The following is a 22,213-nucleotide window of genomic DNA, read 5'->3' on the forward strand; positions in this document are numbered from 1 at the left end:
TGCTTTCGTTTTTGAGATATAAGCCAAAAACTGCATTTGACCCCTATGTTCTATTTTAAGTAACGGCGGCCATGTTTTTTGACGTATCAAAAATTGAAGCGCACATTTTGTGCAGGATATACTAAGGAACAATCATGTTAAGTTTTAACCAAATCCATTCAGTAGTTTCAGAGGAGAAGATGTTTGAAAAATTGTTAACGACGACAGACGACGACGACGACGACGACGACGACGACGTCGACGACGACGGACGCCAAGTGATGAGAAAAGCTCACATGGCCTTTTAGGCCAGGTGAGCTAATAATAATTTCCTGTCAATATACACATCTACATAGTATGTCCTTATTATCTACAAAATTTCATGAAATTCTGTTGTGTGTTTTCAGAGAAGTTGAGATGACAAACTGTTGCAGAAGTACATTGAAGCAAATAAGTTCAAAGGGGCGTAACTCCTAGAAATAAAATTGAATCGTAATTTCCCGTCGATATGCACAACTACATAGTATGTCCTTATTATCTGAAAAGGTTTCATGAAATTCTGTTGTGTAGTTTCAGAGGAGTTGCGATGACAAACTGTTGCAGTAGTACATTGAAGCAAATAAGTTCAAAGGGGCGTAACTCCTAGAAATAAAATTGAATCGTAATTTCCCGTCGATATGCACAACTACATAATATGTCCTTTTCATATAAAAAGATTTCGTGAAATTCTGTTGTGTGGTTTGAGAGGAGTTGCGATGACAAACTGTTGCAGTAGTACATTAAGTAAATAAGTTCAAAGGGGCGTAACTCCTAGAAAAAAAATTGAATCGCAATTTCCCGTCGATATGCACAACTACATAGTATGTCCTTATTATCTGAAAAGGTTTCGTGAAATTCTGTTGTGTGGTTTGAGAGGAGTTGCGATGACAAACTGTTGCAGTAGTACATTAAAGTAAATAAGTTCAAAGGGGCGTAACTCCTAGAAAAAAAATTGAATCGCAATTTCCCGTCGATATGCACAACTACATAGTATGTCCTTATTATCTGAAAAGGTTTCGTGAAATTCTGTTGTGTGGTTTGAGAGGAGTTGCGATGACAAGAAACAGGACTGACGGACGGACGGACGGACTGACGGACGGACGGACTGACGGACGGACGGGTCAAAAACATTAGATAAAGAGAGAATAGATGCCACACTTATTATTCCTATAAACTATTCACCTCACTAAGCATTAATTGCTGTGCGTTTGTTTATTGTATAATGGGGTGGTGGGTATAGTGGGGTATAATTAAAGATAAAGAGAGAATAGATGCCACACTTATTATTCCTATAAACTATTCACCTCACTAAGCATTAATTGCTGTGCGTTTGTTTATTGTACAATAGCTAGAGGTATAGGGGAGGGTTGATATCTCAAAAAACATGTATAACCCTGTCACAATTTTGCGCCTGTCCTAAGTCATGAGTTTCTGGCCCTTTTTGGTCTTGTGTGTTTTTAATTTTAGTTCATTTATATGTTTTGGAGAATAGTATGACATCCATTTTCATTGAACTAATTAAATACAATTTTTTGAAATGGGACCAGCTGAAGCACCCCTCCAGGTGTGGAATTTTCTCGCTGTATTGATGACCCATTGGTGGCCTTCTGACAGCTTTGGTCAGGTTGTTGTCTCTTTGACATATTCCCCATTTCAATTCTCAATTTTACTATCCAGTGATTTGTAGTGTCCTCTCCATATGACGACAGTAATTCATAAAAGACATAGTTATTTGTTTTAACATTATTCTAACTTACTAATTAATAGCTCTTGTTATTTCCTCATTGGTTAATTCTATCTTCCTTCTTGTTATTGCTAAAAAGAGATGTTTAAAAGTCTACAAATCAGCATTCACAACATTTTTACTACTGTGGTTTCATAATTATTCGTTGGATACTAATTTTTGTAGATTAAGTTAGTACAGGTGAACCATCAAATTAAACAAATAACAAATTTTCTATAGGCTTGTATGCAAACTTCAGCAAAACCATGAAATCAAATATCCATGCACATGTAAGTTTTTCTTTATCCTCAAAAATTGCTATCCACCAAAAATAAATGAATCCACAGTATGTACAACTACCATCATGTAAGCTTTAAATTAGCAAATTAGGCAAAGAACATTTCGATTAAGCTTTAAAAAGTAAAAGTTTTCAAGGTTCTTTAATACATAGCTTTTTGAAGGACTACCTTTAATAATTTAGAAGAGTTAAAATACTTACCACAATTTCGTAATCTATTCCCATCTATCAGACTTATACTTTCTGGTTTTCTGGACTTTTTCAACATTTTAGGAGTACCATCGTCAACCAGTCCTGGACCTCCACCCAGACGGAAAATTTCTTCAAATTCATTGAAGTTTATCACCTAAAATACAATCAATAACCAGATGCTCCGCAGGGCGCAGCTTTATACGACCGCAGAGGTTGAACCCTGAACGGTTGGGGCAAGTATGGACACAACATTCAAGCTGGATTCAGCTCTAAATTTGGATTGTGATTAAATAGTTGACAAAGCATAGGTTTCTAACACAGAATGAATGTGGTCTAATGAACTTAAAAAAAATATGTTTGCCTTTGAACAATTCACTATGCTGTTGAATATTAATCCTCTCAAAAAAATGTTTGAAGAAATTTTCTTTTTATTTATGAAATCTGAAATGAAAAAAATTGACCCCCAAATTTTTTTTTCACATCCCCCTTTCCCTTATTTCAAAACTGATCTCAATTCAAATTTCTAATGAAGTTTGCAACAATAACTACTCATTTAAACATATCATCATAAAATATTAAAATGTAAAAAAAGTGCTTGTTATTACTAAATGGTAAAGATTGTTTTAATCTATCAGTTGGTAGTAAAAGTGAATATACATTGTATATTGTATAAAACAATGATTTAAGTTGATTCAACTACTATTCTGGACAAAGAAAGATAACTCCAATTGAAATCCAATTGGAATTTCTTGCTATTGCACAATATTTTGCAATTATATATTTCTTGCTATTGTGCAATACTGTGCAATTGAAAATATTTGCTATTGCACAATACTGTGCAATTGAAGATTTCTTGCTATTGCACAATACTGTGCAATTGAAGATTTCTTGCTATTGCTGAATACTGTGCAATTGAAAATTTCTTGCTATTGCACAATACTTAATATAATAATTTTGGATCCTGATTTCAACCAACTTGAAAACTGGGCCTATAATCAAAAATCTAAGTACATGTTTAGATTCAGCATATCAAAGAGTCCCAAGAATTCAATTTTTGTTAAAATCAAAATTAGTTTAATTTTGGACCCTTTGGACTTTAATGTAGACCAATTTTAAAACGGGACCAAAAATTAAGAATCTACATACACAGTTAGATTTGGCATATCAAAGAACCCCAATTATTCAATTTTTGATGAAATCAAACAAAGTTTAATTTTGGACCCCGATTTGGACCAACTTGAAAACTGGGCCAATAATAAAAAATCTAAGTACGTTTTTAGATTCAGCATATCAAAGAACCCCAAGGATTCAATTTTTGTTAAAATCAAACCAAGTTTAATTTTGGACCCTTTGGACCTTAATGTAGACCAATTTGAAAACGGGACCAAAAATTAAGAATCTACATACACAGTTAGATTCGGCATATCAAAGAACCCCAATTATTCAATTTTTGATGAAATCAAACAAAGTTTAATTTTGGACCCTTTGGGCCCTTTATTCCTAAACTGTTGGGACCAAAACTCCCAAAATCAATACCAACCTTCCTTTTGTGGTCATAAACATTGTGTTTAAATTTCATTGATTTCTATTTACTTAAACTAAAGTTATTGTGCAAAAACCAAGGTTATAATGCTTATTTGGGCCCTTTTTTGGCCCCTAATTCCTAAACTGTTGGAACCAAAACTCCCAAAATCAATCCCAACCTTTCTTTAGTGGTCATAAACCTTGTGTCAAAATTTCATAGATTTCTATTAACTTCAACTAAAGTTATAGTGCGAAAACCAAGAAAATGCTTATTTGGGCCTTTTTGGCCCCTAATTCCTAAAATGTTGGGACCAAAACTCCCAAAATCAATCCCAACCTTCCTTTTGTGGTCATAAACCTTGTGTTTAAATTTCATAGATTTCTATTCACTTTTACTAAAGTTAGAGTGCGAAAACTAAAAGTATTCGGACGCAGGACGACGACGACGACGACGACGCAGACGCCAACGTGATAGCAATATACGACGAAAATTTTTTCAAATTTTGCGGTCGTATAAAAAGATAATATATCTTTAAACAGCCTGAATGAGATCATTATTAAAATTTGGCATCAAAAAAAATATTCGTAACCATACAATGTTTTGACTTCATGATTTTCAATGCACTTTTTAGGCACGATTTTTCAATGTACTTTTTTCCTTCTAGTCTAGTTGTTCATTGTACTTATTTTTCATCCAGTTTTTGTTTTAAATTTTCTACAATTATATATATTTATCAGAGGGACGAAAGATACCAGAGGAAGTCAAACTCATAAATCAAAAATAAACTGACAAAGTCATGGCTAAAAATGAAAAAGACAAACAGACATACAATAGTACACATGACACAACATATAAATCTAAAGAATAAGCAACACAAACCCCACCAAAAACTGGGGGTGGTCTCAGGTGCTCAGAGAACAGAGTATGACTTACAGTATAAAGTTTCTCATCATCCAGATCTGAGAAGATTGTACCCTTGACTTGTTGTGGTTTTAATGGAGTCCAGTTCAGTACGGGTAACCTGAACTTGGTCTGCACTTTCTTTTTTATGGTCATTGCTGTAAAACAAAAATAATTACGATATTGAATCATAAAAAGTAAATTCTACTGCCATTTTTTTTTTTTTTTAACTTTATAGTCTTATAAAGGGATAATTCGCGATTTTTCACTTTTCATCTTATTATGTTCATAATACCATAAAAAACATATTCACCAAGTTTTATTTCGATATGAAAAGTAATAAAGGAGAAAATTGGGAATTATTAATTTTATTTTATCAAACTTCCTGACTTATGTGACGTAGTTTAAGTCTTTGAGCATGCCGGGAGTGAAATTAATCTCATTTAAGTCTTGTTCGTTAACCATCTAATAACGGTATTTAAAGCGCATCGACGACTTTTGGTGTAGCTATCAACCAACGAAAAGTAAGGGATAGCCATGCAACTTTTTAAATTAGATTGTAGGATTCATGTGTGGATTTGTTATACGAATTCTAGTAATTAAAGTAAATAATACAATAGAACATTTTTATGATTTTTTTTCTTCAAATACTTTAAACAAACATATGAAACTGACACGATCGATAGTGTATTAAACAAGAATGTGTCCCCAGTACACGAATGCCCCACTCGCATTATCATTTTCTATGTTCAGTGGACCGTGAAATTGGGGTAAACCCTCTAATTTGGCATTAAAATTAAAAAGATCATATCATAAGGAACATGTGTACTAAGTTTGAAGTCGATTGGACTTCAACTTCATCAAAAACTACCTTGACCAAAAACTTTAACCTGAAGCGGGACAGACGGACGGACGGACGGACGGACGGACGGACGGACGGACGGACGAACGAACGGACGCACAGACCAGAAAACATAATGCCCCTCTACTATCGTAGGTGGGGCATAAAAATACATGTTTGTATTCTGAACTTTTTGCTTCATTCCAGAAAACATTTTCACTTGCTTGTACTGTGGAAATTAAATGTGTATTAATTTGTGACACTTAGTGAATGTTGAATGCGTAGTTAAACTCAAGGTAATTAAAAGATTAGCATTATGTAATTCTAATCTTTTGATCTTCATTCAGTGACACCTAGGCGTCACGATTCAGCATTTCAGGTGTGAACAACATTTCGTATGAATGATATACGGGAGTCAGTTATATTTATAGACACAGAAATGTAAGAAAAAGAATTAAAATGAATTTACGGGAGAAATAAGGTCGCACAATAACTGGATAGCTGTTGTATATTTTTATATATTTTGCATAAGCTCACTTTTAAATGAATTATGACTTCTGATTAGTTTTGTAACGATAAAATACTGAATTATTTTAATTGAATAAATTTATAAATAAAAATAGCCTTCTAAACAAGAGTGTATGAACTAAAAATTGTTCCTTTTTAAATTAAAATCGCCAACCTTTAATATTTCAAACAGATTGCAATTATATAATTTAGTCCATCCAAAGCGATCTTTATTTACCTATTTAGGAATTAATGTTCTCATCAAAATATTTTAAATCTCACAACGCATGCATGAATACTTCAGCTATTTGAAAAAAAGATGTTTTAAAAAATTGACAGGAAATTTAAGGATCCTCTTGGAATGGAATCGAAAAATTACGAATAGAAATTCTTTTCAAGTGTGAAAAACGTCAACCAAATTTATTCATAATCGGGAGCGTCCTTATATTAAAGTAGTCTTCTTCTCACAACGAATAATACTTTAGCTATTTGACCAACGATGTTTAAAAAAAAAGACAACGAATTTAATGTCATCTTAATTTCCCTATTTTTGATTGTAATTATAAGTATGTTCAACTGGCAAGAATACCCCTAAAGCGGACAAGCAGTTTATTTTCTAAATTGCTGTCATTGAATATCAAGAAAGAAAATAAATCCCGAAATCAATTTGAAACTTTAATACTCAAAAGTTTTTCTAGAAAATATTCACATTCCTTGGGGTTTATTAGTGTACGTCCAGTTGCATATGTTTTACATGAATGTCGGAACAATTGTGATGATGTCGAATTTCTTCCTTTATTGGAGAACGATCTAATTGATATATTAATTTGTGATTTTACTATGTTCATAACTTCGATGAACCGATGCAAGTTATTATATCGACCTGTATTTAAATCAAATTGGTCCTCTTCTTCTTCTTTTTCTTCTTCTTTTGGTATACAATAGTCTATCGAATTCGATGATTACATACTGTTGGCATTCGTGGACTAGTCTATTTACAAAACTGTTACCCCAATTTACACAAAATGTATGTTTCTTTCTTATGTTCAATGTATACATGTATATATTTTAAATTGCAATGTAGCTCTGTAACTTTCTATCCAGGCGTAGAAATGAATCGTCGACAAGTGCGTACATTTTTTTTAAATCAATATTTCTGGTATGTTCCAATCTGTCCTTTACTATTGACAACGAGTATATATTACATTTTCCCAAATTAAACCTTGGAAAAAAAATGTAAATAGATTTTTATTTTATCAAATCTTTTTTTTTTTGGTATTATTTATATTTTTATAAATAATATTCTTTACACCAGTAATGTTATTTATAAACAAGCGTATGGGTTTAGTAATGACTAGTATATTATATCACTTTCGGACACGCAAGACAGAGATGTATATTATACACCTGATAGTTCAAAATGGAGAGTTATAAGTTATCGGCCGTGTACACTGATCAATACCTACAGAAGTGAAATGATGCATGAACTTGCAAGCCCGACAGGAAATCGCTTGAATACCTGGACGTGTCACCTCACACCCCTCACAATACCTTTGGGAGTAATACCTTTAGTCATGCTGGTGATCAGATGAGGGAAGATCCGAATTTATTTGAATAAAATTTATTACTTTAAAGAATTATAAACGAATTAGATTTACGAAAACAGTTTTCACGGAACACTTATTTATGATTTAAACTTTGACTTTTTAACTAATTCCAATATTAACAGTTTAAAAATAACAGACTATGGTTATTTCAAAAAAATAAGAACATTTTCCGTATCAAGTTAGTTTGTCAGATAAAACAACCGTACGATTGACAAGATATCGACACGCAATTACGACTATATCGGTTACTGTAGTTTTGGTCCTTTGTGGTTTATAGACATATCTTGATTTTTAATTGGGGAAGACGACAAAATGGCGGAACGCAGAGAATTGATACTCTAAATTTAAAATCGATGGTGATCTCTTATCTAGCGGAATAAAACTTTTATATCTATAAATTTGAGCATTTCTATATAGAATGGACATTATATCAATTTTTGATTTTTTTGCGAAGTTTCCCTTTAAAGAGTCCTTACAACTTTCAACATTATTTATAAAGAAAAAATATTTCATAATTTGAATTTAATCAGGACATCTGTATTACGAAATTTGATTAGTTTTGCCAATAATCTCTATATCCTATTTCATATGAATGTTTTATTCAACTATGATCTTAACACTAGATTATAGTTATCTTACATTATCAATAACATTACTCTATGAAATCCAATAGAAGTACAGTGACTGATACAGGTTCTATGTAATATTGGTATGTCTAACTATTTTCCCAGAGTAATTTTGTTGCAGTATCAATTGTGCTTCCACAAATTAAAATAACAAAGAGAAGGTTGAGTAAAAACAAATTAAATTTTACTCCATGATATCAAAGTGCATGTGCCAAGTAAAGAATCCTCTCTGTGGTTTAACCATCCAATTACCTATTTTATATATGAAAGATTTGAGCTTATATTTTGATGTCTGATTGTCTCTTATTAAACTGTTAACAACATGTGTTAATTTGATTAAAACTTATTAAGAACGTTAATAAATGCCTGGATACTTACCACCCATATTTGGAACAGCTCCTCCTGGTGGTGGTGGCGGTGGAGGTATTGCCCCAGGAGCAGGAGGTGGTGGTGGTGGTGGAGGGGGTGGGGGAGCTACTACTGGTGGTGGCGGGGGCGGTAAATCTGGTACAATTCCTGTGGTGATTCCTCCAGCACTTCCTCCTACAACAAATAATAATCCTCATATGTTTTTTTTTAAATAAACAGAAATATTTTATAGCTGACTATGCGGTATGGGCTTTGCTAATTGTTGAAGGCCGTTTGGTGACCTATTTAGTTGTTAATTTCTGTGTCATTTTGGTCTCTTGTGGAGAGTTGTCTCATTGGCAATCATACCACATCTTCTTTTTTTTATAAAGTCATTTCCCAGAAAATGTTTTTTTTAAGTTATGAATCTTCTTTCCATGTTTCAAGTTAAAAAGAAATTTATCTTTTTTCAAACTTGATTTTGCAAAGCTTCATAAAAAAATGTTATACTGCCAACAAAAGTTATCATATACATATGCATCACCAATTGAAATAAATATCAACAAAATATATATTGTTATTGTTATAAGTGAAATTATTATAATCGTGATGTATATTGACAAGTACTGTACCTGTAGTAGCACTTAGTTTGAGCTGTTCCATTTCTTTAAGTTTTAGTTCCAGCATACTCTGTCTTTTCTTTGATTCCTCGTCTTTCTCGTTTACAATCTGTCTTAACTCATTCACTTCAGATTCATGCCGGGCTAACAGATCCTACAGGGTGAGAAAGCATGTTAACTCAGCTACATAACATACATTGGGGGGGAATTGTGAATTAAGAACAAAATAATTCATTACAAAATCTAAATCAAAGCATACAATTGTGATCTTACTTGCAATGTTTATTTAAAGGAAAAGAATAAAGTTTTAATGGTTTTTAAAATGTATATTTCCAAAGTTAAAAGAAGTCCAGAGAACATTTTTTTTGGGTTCTTTTATCAAATATTTATAAAGGATAAAAATTTACTTCTGCTGTAATTTTTTTAATGTTGCAATTAAGTGAATTCTTTATGCCAATAATCATTTACCTTTAATTCTTCTATTTCATTGGTAGCTTCTGATAACTGCTTTTCAAGTTCAACTGTAATCAAATACATAACAATAAAATATACAGCATTGACAACTGTGGTTTTAACATTGTAACATTTTCTAAGGTAGAAATATTATATAAATGGGACAAAGCAGTTGAAAATAACTGAACTATTTTCTAAAATCAAAGAGTTGATCTAGCAGCACATTGTCTGCCTTCTTAATTTTTGGCAATTGTGTTGTAGACATTTAGATCTTGGTTTTAATCTAAAATTATTCATTCATGTTTTCAGTAGAAAGATTAAGTATTGCTCAATCTTAAGTTCTCTATGTGGTGCTTTGATTATCATTATTGTTTGTTGGCTTTCCTTTCTGTGTTGAGGGTAATTTATCTAAGAATCATTTTTTTATCCCTATTGGTACAGTCTTATTTTCTACAATACAAACCTGTTTTTGCCATTGCTTCATCTTCTAGTTCAAGGAATTTTTCTCTTTCCTAAAAAATAAAATTGTATGGTAGTGTTAAAATGGCAATACAAAGATAAATATTTACAACAATATCCTGTTGATTAATTTGTCATAACCTTTTAGCACCCAGGCTATGTTTTTTCTTTAATGTAACTATAGCAATTCTCTGTTGAAAACTGGGTTCAACCCACCATTTTTCTTAAAATGTCCAGTACCAAGTCAGGAATATGGTAGTTGTAATCTAATAGTTCATTCCTATGTATGTTGCATTCTTGTTAGTTTTTTTGTTGCCCTTGTTCTGCTGTTTCATTGTTTTTCTCTTTTAGTTAGTTTAAACTAGTTTAGTTAGTTTAAACATATTTATTTATAGTGGATTGGCAACTTATATTAATCCCGGTCTCTTTTAGTTGATGTGTCCTTCGGTTTTAGTTTGTAACACGGATATGTTTTCTCTAAATCGATTTATGACTTTTGAACAGCAACATACTACTGTTGCCTTTATTTTTCTTATTCATTATTGCTATTTTTTAAGGTAATTTCTTTTCAAACATTATCAATAGAATTCTATTTGCTAGGCTTTATCTGGTCAAGTAGGACAATGAATACAAACCCTTGATAATTCATCTTCTAAATCTTCTGCCCTTTCCAAAGCTTCTGTTTTCATTTCTGAATCTTCTAACAACTGGGCAACATCTATTGTGTTATCTAAGTACGCATGAACCTGAACTGAAAGTCGATCACTTTCTGTGTGCCGTAATTTCTGTAAATTGTTCAAGAAATTACATATTTCTGTAAAATTGATGTTTGTAACAGTGGATTCATTATTATTCGTTGGATACCAATTTTTGTGGATTTCGTGGGTACAGGCAAACCACGAAATCAAAAGTCCAACAAATATCAAAATTTATATAGGCTTGTAAGCAGACTTGGGTAAAACCACAAAATTAAATATCCACAACCATGCAAGTTTTTCTTAATCCACAAAAATCGGTAGCCACTAAAATAAATGACTCCACAGTATTATACTTGTAACTATAAACTTTATCAATCTGTAATATGTAAGAGAGCTTACAAAGATTCCAAGACTTTCTTACTAAAATTTCATGTTTTGTCAAACTTTTCTTGGTTGCATTTTTTCAATGTGTTATTTTTCTCTAATTTGGTACAAATTGAAATATATGTCTCATCTCGATAAATAAAGGCAAGATAAAATATTCTATCTGAATATCCATCTGTTGAAAAAATTTCTACATGCATTATATACACCAGTTTTTCCCTAACTTCAGAAGATATTTTTTTTTTAATGTTTTCCTTACTGTGCAAAATCATATAAATATAGATCTCTTTTTATTGTCTAAATCATTTTTTTCACTATCCTCAAAAGTTTCTCATTTTCCCACTATGCTTTTAAAATTAAATTCAAGAAGACACCATTTTCTTAGAAATTGTCAGTTAATATACTATTGGCCAGAGGTGAATTTTTACTGTCAACTTATTGAGGTGACTATTTTGTGGTGAGTTGTAACTGTATACATACCCCTAAGTAATCATCTAGACCAATGGTGGTGAACTCATACTGTAAATGGACCCTGAAATTCATATTTTCTACAGAATGTACAACTATATTCACAAACTGCATACAGGCAACCTGAAAAAGAAAAAGGTTTAAATATTAAAAAAATATATTTACAGGGTTTTTCAATATATCTAAAAGAAGCTATAGCAATTTGAAAACATTTTATTTATCACATCAATGATAACACAGAATGATATATAATGTTCTGAAATTTTTTTCTGTACCTTACATTGGATAAAAAAATATTGTCTGTTGTCAATATATCCTAAGTCTTGTTTTAAATTTTTCTCTACGGTTTCTGTGTGTTACATTTTAATGTGTCGTTGTTCTCCTCTTATATTTAATGTGTTTCCCTCAGTTTAAGTTTGTAACCCGGATTTGGTTTTTTTCCTATCGATGTATGAGTTTTGAACAGCGGTATACTACTGTTGCCTTTATTTAATTTGAGTATCTCCAAGGTATAATGAGTTTATTTCACTGGGGATACAGCAGGTATTTTGTTACACTATTGTTACCAATTCCAAGGTATAATGATTCTGTTTACATAGGGATTGAGGAAGTATTTTGTTACAACTCTATGTTTATTTCAAAGATATAGTGCTTCTATCTAAATGTAGAGTGGGGTATGTATTTTGTTACACAGATAACATCAACAAATCAAATTATACACTGCTTTTCAAAAAAGGACTAACAAATGACAACACTATTTGTTTCAAAATCAACTTACCATGAAATCTATGTGGAATTCATCATAATTTTTGAAATAATCCATGAGGGTTTCAAAACGATGTGCTTCTCCACACACCTGAAAAACATAAAACATATTTAAACTGTTTCTTTTTTATCAGTCAGTTACAGTATAAACCTGCTTTTAAAAAAACACCACACAATACTTACCATAAAATAAAGACTTTTAACATCCATCTATATTTTTTAAACAAAAACATCTTCATCACCTGCATTAGAAAAGATGGCTCACAATATCTGTCTTTGGAACAAACTGTTTTTTATTTTGAATTACATCAGTCATGTGACCTTTATCCTAGAATTAAGTGCTTAAATTAATTCTTTCCTAAATGAATATTACAAACCATATTATATGAATTTGATAATAATGTCCAATAAATTTCCTATTATGATTATTAGTTCTTATTTTACTGTCATGTAAACACATTTTATGATGATTGTTTAAGGTAAAATGACGCAACTTCATTTATTATTATTAACAATTCATTCATTTTTTGGATTGCTTCTTTCAAAACTTGGTCTTAAATGCTACATAATTAAATATACAGCTATTGAACAATAAGAAAACACTATTGTTGTTCTGTTCCAAAAGTAACCCAGTTATATCATTTATAGACCTTCCAGAATATTCCTGTAAATAACTGTTTAAACAAGTACAATTTCTCAGAACTTTTAAGCTCTGTAGCTGGTCTGGTGATAAGTGATAAGAGCAAATTTTGACTGACCTGTTTAAAGTTATCAAACGCTGAGAGTATTATCTCATGTCCTCCACTGACTAGACAAACTGCCGCTAATAATTCTAACACTAATGCTTTTGTTCTGAAAAATAAGACATACAGATATTGGTAAATGTGGCACCACAAGAACCCATTTTAATTCAAGACATGACTTTGACAGAGATTGAATCCAAATGGAGTAAATACAATGTACTACTTACAAATGTCAGTTTATCATACCAACAGCTTAACAAGAATCAAGTGCCGTTTCTGGCCAAACAGAATATCCAATGAAGACCTTCTTAGACAGTGTAAACTAGACAGCATGGGTACAATATTAATGAGAAGGCATTGGAATGAATTAGGCATGTGATAAGAAGAGATAGAAATTCCATCACTAGAACGGCATTACATTGGACTCAAGAAGGAATGTGCAAGAGTGGGAAAAACACAACATAGAGACCTACTGTAGCAGGAAAACTGAAGACTATGATATAAATAACACCTAGTGTACAGTTGAAAAAGATGTCCAAAGACAGACAGAAATAGAGAACCGTTGTTGCTGCCCTACATGCCAATTGCATACCAGGCAGTAAGTAAGTACTGAGTAAACAATAGAATGCTTAAAACTAAGGACTGTTCAACAAAAAATATTTGGTGGGGTCAAAACTTCATTTTTCTTTTGAGGCACCACCACGAGAATTTTAACTATTTTTTTCAATTAAACCTTAACAATAAAATTATTATTATACTAAAATTAAACAACAAGAATATTTAAACTTTAATAATCCTAAATATCTTAGAAAAAAAACTCACTAAATTAAGAATAAGTGCAAACTCATTAGCAATAGAAACTGGTAGGTATGTAAGACCAATAATACCCTCTAATAAGATATTTTGTAAATTTTGCACAGGAAAAAATGAAAAGGATTGAATGTCCTCAATAGAACAAAATTAGATCTTGAATTGAGAGACCACCATACTGTTTCATCGGATAATAATCCTTTATAGTAGTTTGTATATCTTATATAGATGATTGTGTATTTTAACTAAAATTATGAAAATTTAGAATAATCGTGATGTGTATTGTATCAATATGAGGTTCGTGTTGCTTATTCTTTAGTCTTTAGCCATGGTGTTGTCGGTTTATTTTCGATTTATGAGTTTGACTGTCCTTCTGGTATCTTTCGTCCCTCTTTTAAAATGTAATGGTATTTATATAATATACTTAGAATGGTATGGTACCCATAGAATTTACTTATGACTTGTTGTTATACATGCATCTATATTTCATTTATATGTTGTTTTAATATTATCATTGTCTGTATTTTGGGTCACGCTTCTATTGTGCTCTTTCCAATAAATATTGAATTGAATTGAAACATTGCAGTCTAAATGACATTGCATTTATGTTTGTTTTCACATTACTATAGAGCATTCATGATTTTTCACTAAATTTTATGTAAATTTTGATGATTTCATTACATTATGCTTACCGTAAACTTTTATGATTAAGACTGAGGGCTATACAGTTAATGGCATGTTTATGAGCTATGACAAGGTTGAAACCATACTGAAAAAGAAAGTCTGAATTATTTCATGGCAATGTATAAGATAAATATGTTCATATAACTTCCTTTTTATAACTGAAAGCAAAACTTTAAAATGTGTATATAGAAACTTAAGGGATTATAACCCTTAACGCATTGAGGCTTCAACTTGCTTAATGGATTTTGCCATTCTATATATATTTATGTCTGAATGAACCAAACTTCTTTGAAAATTGTTCTATCCTCCAGTCTTCCAATATGACACAAAATTTTCATCTGTAATTGTTTTAATTGGGCAATTCTATTTCTGAATTTAGAGAGGGCATGCACAGGGGCCTTCCCCACCCTCCCTGACTGGTGTTATTATCGAACATTTTGATACTACAGTAATTACCTGATGGTTCATTATGGCAGGTAAACACATGATACAAACATGAACATCATCTTTGGCCTCCCCACTTGGAGTCCCCTACCCTCCCTGATTGGTGTTATATCAAAGTAATTACCTGATGGTTCATTATGGCACGTAAACAAATGATACAAACATGAACATCATCTTTGGCCTTCCCACTGGGAGCCCCCACCCTCTCTAACGGGTGTTATACTACAGTAGTTACCTGATGGTTCATTATGGCACGTAAGCACATGATACAAACATAAACATCCTCTTTGGCCTTCCCACTGGGAGCCTCCACCCTCTCTAACTGGTTTTATACTACAGTAATTACCTGATGGTTCATTATGGCACGTAAACACATGATCCAAACATGAACATCATTTTTGGCCTCCGCACTGGGAGCCCCCCTCCCTAACTGGTGTTTTACTACAGTAATTACCTGATGGTTCATTATGGCACGTAAACACATGATACAAACATGAACATCATCTCTGGCCTCCCCAAAATTTAATTTGGAATTTTTTATACTTCGGGGAGAACCTATTGTATTTGATCGCTTAAGTCTTCTTGTTGGACTCCGAGACAATCCATCAAGACTAGCACTCTTCTCTTTGTTAAGTAATTGCTCCCTTCTGCAATGATAACATTTCTAATTAATCACAAACTCATACAGAAATCAACATAAGTAAACGGTTGCAATGTTGTTTTTTTTAAATTCCTTCATCTCTAAATCCATAAAAACTATTAACTAAATTTTTAAATTCAACAAGTTATACAGACTTAAGATTTCATATGATTGCAAATAAAATAACTATCAATAAATACATAAGAACCAGTTAAGGAGACTGTTTACCTCATGACAACCTGTGTAAATGATAAATAATCCACTAAAACATCCAATCCATGGTTTTCTTCACTTAAAAACTCTCGTACCCATCTGTAAAACACAAAATATGATAAATAATCCACTAAAACATCCAATCCATGGTTTCTTCACTTAAAACCTCTCGTACCCATCTGTAAAACACAAACCATGATAAATAATCCACTAAAACTTCCAATCCATGGTTTCTTCACTTAAAACCTCTCGTACCCATCTGTAAAACACAAACCATGATAAATAATCCACTAAAACTTCCAATCCATGGTTTCTTCACTTAAAACCTCTCGTACACATGTATATACCCATCAGTAAATCACAAAATAAAGTCATTGCTGTTTAAGGTTTTTAAAATATGCTGAAAGGGATCAGCTACATTTTGCAAATAAAATAGGTTTTATCCTTAGGATGATTGGTTGATTAATTGTTGGTGTTTTAACGCCACTTTTAAGGGCCACTTTTGGGCTATTTTGTGGCGTCCAGTTTTTATTGGTGGAAGAAGCCAAAGTGTGCGGAGAAATACCACAACCTTTGATAGGACAACTGACAATCCTAGTAAATCAAGAAAAGTGTTGAGTGCACACGCACAAACGGGTTTTGAACTCACAACCTGAGAGCTGCTTGGCTATTGATTACAGTAGAGAAACTACTTAGACCACTTTGCAACTAAGCCCCCCTCCTCAAGATGACAAAGATCAGCTGATCAGTCACTGTGATAGACTAACAGAAGTCACATTTCCTTAGGTTTTATCAGTAAGATGGAAGAAGTCAGCTATGTTTTGGCATTTTGATAGGTTTCAAAAGCAAAATATGAAAAGAATTTTTTTTTAAATATGTAGCTGAAGATAAAAACAATTGTATATTGGATAACATTTTTTTCGTTTCTTTTTTCCTGTTATACTATTCATCTGATAGTTCCCTGTTTGTTCCATTAGTTCTAACATGGAATACTTACTCTATATGATTGGTACGAAGTGATATTTCTAAGTCACGTAGCACCTGTGTGGATGATGAATCGGCTAACATTTTCCTTTTCTGAAAATATAAAATAATAGAACATTACAATGACATCCAAAATTTTACTCCTAGTATCTCAGGCCGACATGCACACGTCTTTTGATTTCTTAAAAACATCATAGTGCATATTCGTTTACATAATTTAATGGCAAAAATAATTTCAATGTTCCAATTTTTAACTTTGAACTTGTGAAAAAAATCTCTTTTTAATATAAATAATTCAAATCATCATTATAGAATGCTAACAAGCTAAATATGCATGTGTTGTGGGTCTGTTCTTAATTAAATTAAGTTTATACACATATGTAAACACTTTGAAATAATATATACATTATAGAAGTAAACATATGACATGTATTTCCCTGAAAATAGCAAGTTCTGATCATATACTACATTAAATATTTGTTGGTAGATAAATTGTTTATTCTGGCACTTGTAAACAACCTGAGTACAACTATGTGAAACCCAAACTCAATGCAAACCTACAGATAAAACAAGGTGTGTCTCATTTAACATAGATATGCACTGATTATCATTTCAGAGGCAAATTTAACTTTTAAAATATGTAATTGCATTCTAAATATAACATTTCAAACACATTTAAATGATGATCCTTGATTTATTAAATATACTAAAAGCATGTTGAAGAGGTCAAGAAAGGCTAAGTATGTGATGTCAAATGCCTGCAATTTATTGGAAGAATTCACCAGTTGCTTCATCTTAATCTTCCATAAGCAATATTTTACATGCTCTTAAAATTAGTCTAAATCAACAAATTAAAGTTATAATGGTAACAAGAAAAGAGAAGAACAAAATTCATTGTCAGAGGAACAGACAAACAGACAGACCAGACTATATAAATGCTCCATACTTAATTAGTCAGCATTCTGATAATATATAGTTATTTAACCACAAGAAATTAAACTTTAGGAAGGCCAGCTAAAAGTTAAAAACTTGTTTGTTGTAAAAAAATTAATTTAAAAAGTGATTAACACTTCGCTGCCCAAATATTTCTTCGTTTCTATTTTTGAATTAATAATAATCAAATTGAATTCCATTAGAGGTAAGAAATATAACTCAGACTGCTTTGACATAAGTTAATTTAAATAATACACATAATTCAACAGGGAACTTCTAACATTAACAGAACAGTGAACAGTCAGAACAAACTATTACCAATACTTTGCTGCACAATAAACACTGCATCACATGAAGAAATTAACCAATGTAATTAATGTAATAAAGCTAAGCACACACATATATTCTTATATAATATTATAACATCTTAGACCCTGTTCACACTAGCATTTTTTTTATCGATCTAAATAAAACCAGTTAGCGTTCACATTATCTTTAATCATATCGATCTCTATCGGTCTAATATGAACCACTGCGTTCACACTACAATTAAAAAGGCAATCGATCTATCCTTTTTGCCCATAAAACTGTAAACACTGTGTATAAATAGAACTGATTTATCAAATTCATGTGCTGATACACTGATACACACACTTGGAAAAAAAATTGGATAAAGTTATTGTGTCTCTTGAATCACAATTTTAAATTTTGATACTGGTGTTATTGCAGTTTTCTTTAATTTTGAAAAAAAATAACTGTAGCAACGTAATAATACAACACGACGCTGGAAATATTGCGGTTCCTGCAAAGAAAAAAATCAACATAAGAAAAGAAGACACAGATTTCGCAAATCTATGCTATGGCGAAGACAACATGTTTACAGTTTGTTTTAAAGGTCTTTTAACAGAGAAATATGGGTTAAACAACGAACCTCTGAGATAGTTTTGCCGCTATACATGCGCATATGTTATTTTCGATTCAATCGTACTAGTTTAAACCGAACTCTGCGTTCACATCTAAAGTAAGATCGGTTTACTTTAGATCGATTCAAACTAAACTACCTCTTTTGGTGTTTTAGTTTAGACCGATTGAAGATCGATTCAATGCGTTCACATTAGCCCTTAAACCGATCTAAAGTAAACCGGTCTAGTTTAAATCGATAAAAATGTCCTAGTGTGAACAGGGTCTAATTCACATAATTTTTAGCAGGCAAAAAAACTTGCCTTAATACATGCATTTTACTGTAACAGTTTAAATGCAAATTAGAATACAAATTTGTATGTACCTTTTAGGTTAAGTTCAAAGAAATATATAGGTCTAGCCTGAAGAGATCAAGATTTAAAAATACTAGTGCATGTTTCATTAAGGGTTTTTTTTTCTATACAAGATTGTTAAAACTTTATAAATTGAGTATTTAAGGCATTTCTTTTACCTAGTATGTTTCTTTGAAGAGACTAAGCTTTCCAATTCACTGTTTTATGAAAATCACTAAATGCAATAAGTTAGATAATGTGTTAAACAGACATTAGTAGAACAAATTGGTAGACAAATGAAAGTGTCATGCAAAATATTATATTTATTCTGCTTTTGACAAAATCTCACAATTTCAAAGGATCAAAGCATAAACATATGAGTAATACTTTGTTGCTTACACTATATATATGTTACAGTAAATAGGTGAAATTAGGAATTACATGTAATTACTAAAATTTAGGAATTACAGGTAATTCCCGATGCACTTAGTTAATACAAGTAATTCCTTAAACGGCCCAGTTATTACCAGTAATTACTAATTTTAAAATGAATTATTACACCTATTTACTGACTGCTAAAACAATGTTGTATTATGGTCAGATGATCAAAAGTTATATAGTAATACTAACTAGAAGATCAGTTAGTACGTTTAAAATATTGAATAGTTGATTTGTATTAAAAATATCTTGAATAAATATGGACTTTCAAATATTTGGTTAAATCAGAGTAACTTTAGTTTTAATCCAAAATGGTTAAAGATGAGCATTAAACAGAGAATTTTTGACCAATTTCAGCAGACATGGAAATCAGAAATGGAAAATTCTCCCAAAGCATTATGTTTTAACTTTTAAAAAAAAAACTTTGAGTTTGAAAAATATTTAGACTTATTAACTTATAAAGATAAGATAACGTTATGTAGGTTAAGAACTGGAATGAACTGTTATGTGAATTAGCTTCCAGATATAAAAAAGAAATATTTATTTTTTTATTGTTAAATCATTAATAAAAATGATATAGTGAAATTATAATTCACTGTTAGCAGCCAATCTGGTTCTATTTTATTAAATTAGCTGCGAAACAAGGTTGATGAGTTGTGCACTTGCTAGTGGACCTCATTGAATACGTATTCATGTGACCTTCAATTCAACCCCTAGCTGGAGATGGGTTATCGATGTATTAAGCTATTACCATTGTAAGAGTTTTGCAGAACAAATAGTCTCGCCTACTTTTGCTGTTAATCGCAGGCTCAACAAAAATGAGGGAAAAAAATTAAAATTTTCCTCTAGATACAATCTTTTGACTTAAGTACTATAAGAAGCTTCTGTCAAAATTGGGTAAAAATCCAGGATGGTTTATAAAATCTAATGTTTTAAAATCTTTAACTGCAGAGTGTATGTAATGTTAACTGGGAAAAAAAACTAGGCCATTTATGATGTTTATAAGTAATATAGGGAAAAAAAGTTTTTTTTTACAAACTTTACTTTCGGATATTATCTTATGATCATAAACATTTAGCTTCTGTTCAAGTTTGGTAGAAATCCAGGATATTTGGAGAAAGTTATTTTAAAGTTTTAAACCACAGTGCATGATTGAGATTTTAGTTTAACAAAATTATGAAAATCAATTTTGGATTGATATCATTGTCTTGCATATATAAATGCATATAGTGACGGGGTTACAAGACTTATATAACAACCATTTTCCAGATTCAATTCACAAACACTATAGAGTATGCACTTTTGATGTGCCTTATATTCCTACATCCTTAAGTAAGCTCCCTTAAAATCCCTACCCTTTACTTTCTTATTTGGTATCTTGAATTATGTTTTTCATTTTAAAACAAAAACATCAAGTTAGTAAATAGCTGTAAAAATGACAAAAAAAATCAGTAATTACCAGTAATCACTGAAACAACTAGTAAATACATGTATTTACTAAATTGGCTAGTAATTACAGGTATTTACTTAAATGTTTAGTAATTACGTGTAATTCCTAATTTCACCTATTTACTGTAACATATATATAAAGACTAAACAGCTATATGTGTCAATATTACATGTTTGTTTCACATTTATATAAAAATAAAAAGATGTGATATGAGACAACTATCCACCAGAGACCAAATGATACAGAGGTTCAAAACTTAAGGTCACTGTATGGTCTTCAACAATGAGCAATATCAACCACTTAAGGAGAGGTATACATGTAGTAAAAAGGTTAGCAAAAAAATTAAAATTTTGAGTTAATTATTCCTTTTCAAGAAAACAAACTGTCCAAATATTTATTCTTGTTAGCATATTACATATATCTGAAAGTAAACTTCCTTGTGAAGTAGATAAACAGTTTATCTAGATACACTGACCCTGTTAAGTTCACAACATTACTAGAATGCACTCGAAAAATACTGTTCTCCACATTTATGAAGTGGTTGTTTAAGCCTCACATTTAAGACCACCTAAATGAAGTTCTTCTCCATTTATCAAGACCTTGTGCCATGTAGTGCCAATATCATAAGGAACCATTGACTAACTTGTGTTTCTAGGGTGCTGTCTCCTTGGCATTTACCCATTCAAATATTTGTTTTATAACTGTAAATTCAGAAATTATATCGATGTTTTTATTATTGCAAAAAAATATATCTTTTAACTTTTTAATTCTATGTAAACCTGATGATTTCTACCTGTGGAAGTTGATGAACACTGATTTTATCAATGTTCTTTAGAAAATTTCTTTGAAATTCTCATACTCATCTCCCTTACTTTGTTTTTTCACTGACAATTTACAAGTTTGTACAACATTCCATTCTTGACTATAAAGACATTCTCTTTGACTGTGACACATAAGTTACTACTACAATGATCATGCCAAAATCAGAAATAAAACATCTGATACTGCAACTGAAGACACATAAAAGCTAAAAAATGAACGTACAATATCAATACCACACTGAAGGGGGAAGGCAACCATTCCCACGCAGGCTCCCTGTAACAAAACATATCATGGTATTACTGTGACAGGGTTAGCTTAATCAAATCTCATCAGTTTATAAATATCCTAAGCCCTGTCTTGCAAAAAA

The 22,213-nt window shown here is 31.5% G+C and overlaps 1 protein-coding gene across 8 annotated transcripts in view; it reads right to left on the bottom strand.

The window, feature by feature from the left end:
- The window catches only part of LOC139513741 (formin-like protein 3), a 64,326-nt gene that overhangs the window by 16,464 nt on the left and 25,649 nt on the right, over nucleotides 1–22,213 (bottom strand). For 5 of the 8 annotated variants that reach the window (XM_071302509.1, XM_071302505.1, XM_071302507.1 and 2 more), the window contains 15 exons: nucleotides 16,964–17,043; nucleotides 15,982–16,065; nucleotides 15,568–15,760; nucleotides 14,678–14,754; nucleotides 13,191–13,284; nucleotides 12,446–12,523; nucleotides 11,680–11,790; nucleotides 10,753–10,902; nucleotides 10,122–10,170; nucleotides 9,674–9,726; nucleotides 9,218–9,359; nucleotides 8,616–8,780; nucleotides 4,690–4,814; nucleotides 2,241–2,385; nucleotides 1,776–1,833 (listed from right to left, as the gene is read on the bottom strand). In XM_071302509.1, coding sequence (XP_071158610.1) covers nucleotides 1,776–1,833; nucleotides 2,241–2,385; nucleotides 4,690–4,814; nucleotides 8,616–8,780; nucleotides 9,218–9,359; nucleotides 9,674–9,726; nucleotides 10,122–10,170; nucleotides 10,753–10,902; nucleotides 11,680–11,790; nucleotides 12,446–12,523; nucleotides 13,191–13,284; nucleotides 14,678–14,754; nucleotides 15,568–15,760; nucleotides 15,982–16,065; nucleotides 16,964–17,043 — 1,604 coding nt within the window. Of the gene's footprint in view, nucleotides 1–1,775; nucleotides 1,834–2,240; nucleotides 2,386–4,689; nucleotides 4,815–8,615; nucleotides 8,781–9,217; nucleotides 9,360–9,673; nucleotides 9,727–10,121; nucleotides 10,171–10,752; nucleotides 10,903–11,679; nucleotides 11,791–12,445; nucleotides 12,524–13,190; nucleotides 13,285–14,677; nucleotides 14,755–15,567; nucleotides 15,761–15,981; nucleotides 16,066–16,963; nucleotides 17,044–18,201; nucleotides 18,226–22,213 lie in introns of all 8 variants that reach the window. The other 3 variants (XM_071302506.1, XM_071302502.1, XM_071302504.1) reach the window with 1 other exon arrangement.

The sequence above is a fragment of the Mytilus edulis genome, chromosome 2, assembly GCF_963676685.1.
Source record: "Mytilus edulis chromosome 2, xbMytEdul2.2, whole genome shotgun sequence".
In the NCBI taxonomy this organism is placed as follows: Eukaryota; Metazoa; Mollusca; class Bivalvia; order Mytilida; family Mytilidae; genus Mytilus; species Mytilus edulis.